This window comes from Castanea sativa, chromosome 10, assembly GCF_040712315.1.
Source record: "Castanea sativa cultivar Marrone di Chiusa Pesio chromosome 10, ASM4071231v1".
NCBI classification, from domain to species: Eukaryota; Viridiplantae; Streptophyta; class Magnoliopsida; order Fagales; family Fagaceae; genus Castanea; species Castanea sativa.
The window spans coordinates 5,517,209-5,520,691 of NC_134022.1; the positions used below are offsets into that span (position 1 = coordinate 5,517,209).

Below are 3,483 nucleotides of genomic sequence, written 5' to 3' on the forward strand. Positions count from 1 at the left end.
CTCTCTTCTATACAATCCCAAATCAAGATGTTCTACTCAGAAACTTGAGTTTTTTGTGGGGTTCTTTCAAGTATTATTTAGCTACTTAAAAGTTTAAGTGCAATATCATAGTTCAGGTACTCATATATATCTTCAAGGCATTATAATTCTCATAGAAGATAATAATAAGTTTTTTAAGTATTCAAAAGCTTAACATTTGGCATGACTGAAGTCATACATGAAGGCATACAAACTTAGATTAATAGACTTTTACCTATAAAAAAATAATGGTAGAGAAAATTGTTACTTGTAGCTTTGCAATAAATAAAAGGGGAAGGTAGCAAGTTCAATTTTACAGCTTCAATTTGAGTTTCTCTGCTAAGAATGAGAGTGCACAATTTTTCATCCAAAGGATGTTGCCAGGATAACCATGAACTCAATAAGACCATGTTATGTGCTGGCGTTCTTGGTTGTCGGCTTGGTGGGACTGCCAGCATTGATGTGGGTGGTGGTGGTGGTCTACAAAGATATGATTTTTCAGAAAAATACAATATTGGGTACTAAAACTTGGACATAGGAAGCTAATAGAAAAAGGTTTAGAAAGAAAATATTTTGATTGGAAAAAATTCTCATTTTTTGTCAACAGTTAATTCATAGACCCAATGGCAAAACCCTTTTTGGACAAACTTCAAGAAGGTTTCGTGATGGCCAATAATCATATATTTTATACATAAGTAGGCTAGTAAAGCCTTCTACTTTCTTGTTGCATCAACAATTTCATGTAAATAGAAAGTTCACACAAATGGCCCTGTTGCTTAATGTGCTATACTGTTACTACCACCAAACAGTAGAGCACAACAGTTTGATTGCTTCGACTTTCAGGTATCTAACTTACCTTTTTATATAGTCATAGAGCCAAAGAGATTTGTATAATTCCACAGTTAGACTAAGAAAATAGTAATCATGTTTGGACGTTTTTTTTTTTAAAAAAAAAAAATGGCAGATAAACAATGTTATTTGGGAGTAACAAAGAAGGAAAGTAAGACAATCATTTTTTCACAATATTACTATTAAACCTCAATTTTAATATAAAAATCTAAATATATAGAGATATTTTAGGATTTTTAGAGAAAATTTCATTAAATTTTATTTTATTCCTTTCAAATTCTGCAAATTTCTGGAGGAATGAAAATTAAAAGTTTTAAGGGAATAGTGAAAATTAACAAATAAGTATTCCCTCTTATCTATTCTACTTCTTTCTAATTAAACTTCTAAAAAAGATATTAAAATAAATATTTTAAAAGAATTCTTTTCATTTTATTTCATTCTTTTTCCTTCTTCCAAATTAAGCGAGATGTCATTAAAGCCATAGGCTGTAATTTGGTTTTCAAAGTAGCATACCTATAGAGACTGATTAGTGATTACACATAAATGTGAACTTTGCATCTTTGCATACAACAGTAACTAGAGAAATTTTTAGGTCCTCTAGGGAGGATAGCTACTTTGGTCCAACCATTTAGTAAGATTTTGCTGCATATTTAAAATGCTGAATCAGTGGCCAAGTTATGTCAGTGTTGTTTACTTTTAACTTACAGACTAATAGTTCTTTGTTTTATTGTTTCGCCGATGAAATCGTTGTAATTGATGTTAAATTAGTAGCTCTAGTCTAGAGTTCATATATGTTCTTTTCTTTTCAAAAAAGGAAAAATATAAGTAAAGATTTTTGGTTGGTCATATTGCATTTCCTATTGGCTTTCTCTTAATTTGTTGATTTTAATGAGTATTATAGTCCTAGTCATTGCATGGATCTCTCTCAACACACACCAAAAGTTTCTCTGTAGCTAAGAAAGTCCTCCAAACTTCTCCTAGGCAGTAGAATAGCCGTACCTTCTAGGAAGGTTTCTTTTGTTCTCCACGTTCTAACAATGTTAGTTCATTGGCTAGTTGGGTTTTCTTCGAGGGAATAGGGAAAAAACTGTCTTTTTTTTAATTTTCTTCCTACTGCCTAGATAATTTTGGACAATGGAGAAATTATCACAAAGTTGGACGAAACTATCGCTTTCGGAGAGAGAGCGGCCCAAGTTGCTGTTTGGAAGCTGAATTCAGTTTGAAAGAACATATCATAGCAGCAAAGTTTCTTACGAAGAGGGCGCTTAATAATTGAGGCCATTGCAAAAACGTTTACCCCATTATGGCGTTCAAGGAGCGGATTTAAGATCAAAAACCTGGGTGATTATGTGATTCTTTTAATTTCTGATGATGAAAATGAAGTAGAGAAGGTCCCCAATGCCGAACCATGGTGCTTCAATAAGCACTTGGTGATCATGCAGAAGTATGACAAGAGCATAGCAATGGAAGAACTGAAATTTGAGAAGACTCGATTTTGGGTTCAAGTTCATGGACTCCCCTACAAGTACATGGATGTTAAGGCGGCCAAGAAGATTTGTGAAGTTGTTGGAAAAATTGTCCACTCTAACGATATAGCTGAAACGGAGGGGGGCAATTTTAGAAGGATTCTAGTGGAGATGGATATATCTTTACCTCTTTGCCGTGGTCGAGTTGTGGATATGGAGAATGGAAAAAAAATCTTGGGTCACTTTCAAATACGAGTGCCTTCCTAATATATGTTATCGGTGCGACAAAATGGATCACTCGGACCGTGATGGTGAGATTTGGCTGGATAGTGAAGGAAGATTAGCAGAAACACAAAAACAATTTGGGCCGTCATTACGTGCTCCACCATTTTTCCCGGTCAAAGCGAAGTGTGATGGCCGTCCCAGGATTTTACTGTAAAAAACGTACAACCTCTAAGTCGCAAGCTAATGTAGCCAGACCTGAGGACAGCGGTGGGATCAAGGATGATTCACGAGCTATAGAGGAGCTCACGGTGGTGCACAACACAGACTTAGATGACAGCTCATTAAAGGTGCATTTATGGGAGAAAAACGACACACATAATGACCCTCATAATTCAGGAAACAATTACACGAGTAATAAACCTCAAGTCCCTAATATCACTCCACACAATCCGAACCACTTTAATGCAGAAACTATAGGGATTAATGTGACCGAAAATTCTGGTGATAGTTGTCCATTACTTCCAACGGAACCAATGGGAATTAATCCAATTAATGTCTTGAGTAAATCCATCAGGAGCAATCAAGTCAAGGAGGCGGCTCAATCAAACCCTAATGCTAATCCTTTCATCCTTACCTCTATGTCACGTGAGGGGCATGAAGTTACTAAGGTAATAAAAAAAAAAAAGGCACGTGGACTAGGCTGGACAGAGGCAAGATCACGCAGCAGGTACCTCGGGCAGATTCCACAGGTCCATGCAAACGTAGTTTTTTAACGATTGATGATCATTCGATTTACCTTGTAGCAAGAAACAGGTTTTGACGGATGAAGCTAAATTTTCTTCTCAAATGGTGGAGGCTGATGCTCAGCCACGCCAGAAGCTAGGCTATATCGAGTCCTTCACAAGTGAGAGGTTTGTAGTGGGCG

At 36.0% G+C, this 3,483-nt stretch overlaps 1 protein-coding gene across 1 annotated transcript; it reads left to right on the top strand.

Annotated features, from left to right (window-relative positions):
• Positions 1 to 781: 781 nt before the first annotated feature.
• Positions 782 to 2,600, top strand: LOC142611915 (uncharacterized). Its single transcript, XM_075784067.1, has 2 exons — positions 782 to 861; positions 2,183 to 2,600. The coding sequence occupies exons 1-2, from the start codon at positions 782 to 784 to the stop codon at positions 2,598 to 2,600; spliced, it is 498 nt and encodes a 165-aa protein (XP_075640182.1).
• Positions 2,601 to 3,483: the final 883 nt, after the last annotated feature.

Excerpts from the sequence above, each read along its gene's own strand:
- LOC142611915 (XM_075784067.1), top strand. The coding sequence starts at position 782 with ATGGCCCTGTTGCTTAATGTGCTATACTGTTACTACCACCAAACAGTA. Across the intron at positions 862-2,182 it reads TTGATTGCTTCGACTTTCAG|GAGCGGATTTAAGATCAAAA; the intron begins GTATCTAACTTA and ends ATGGCGTTCAAG.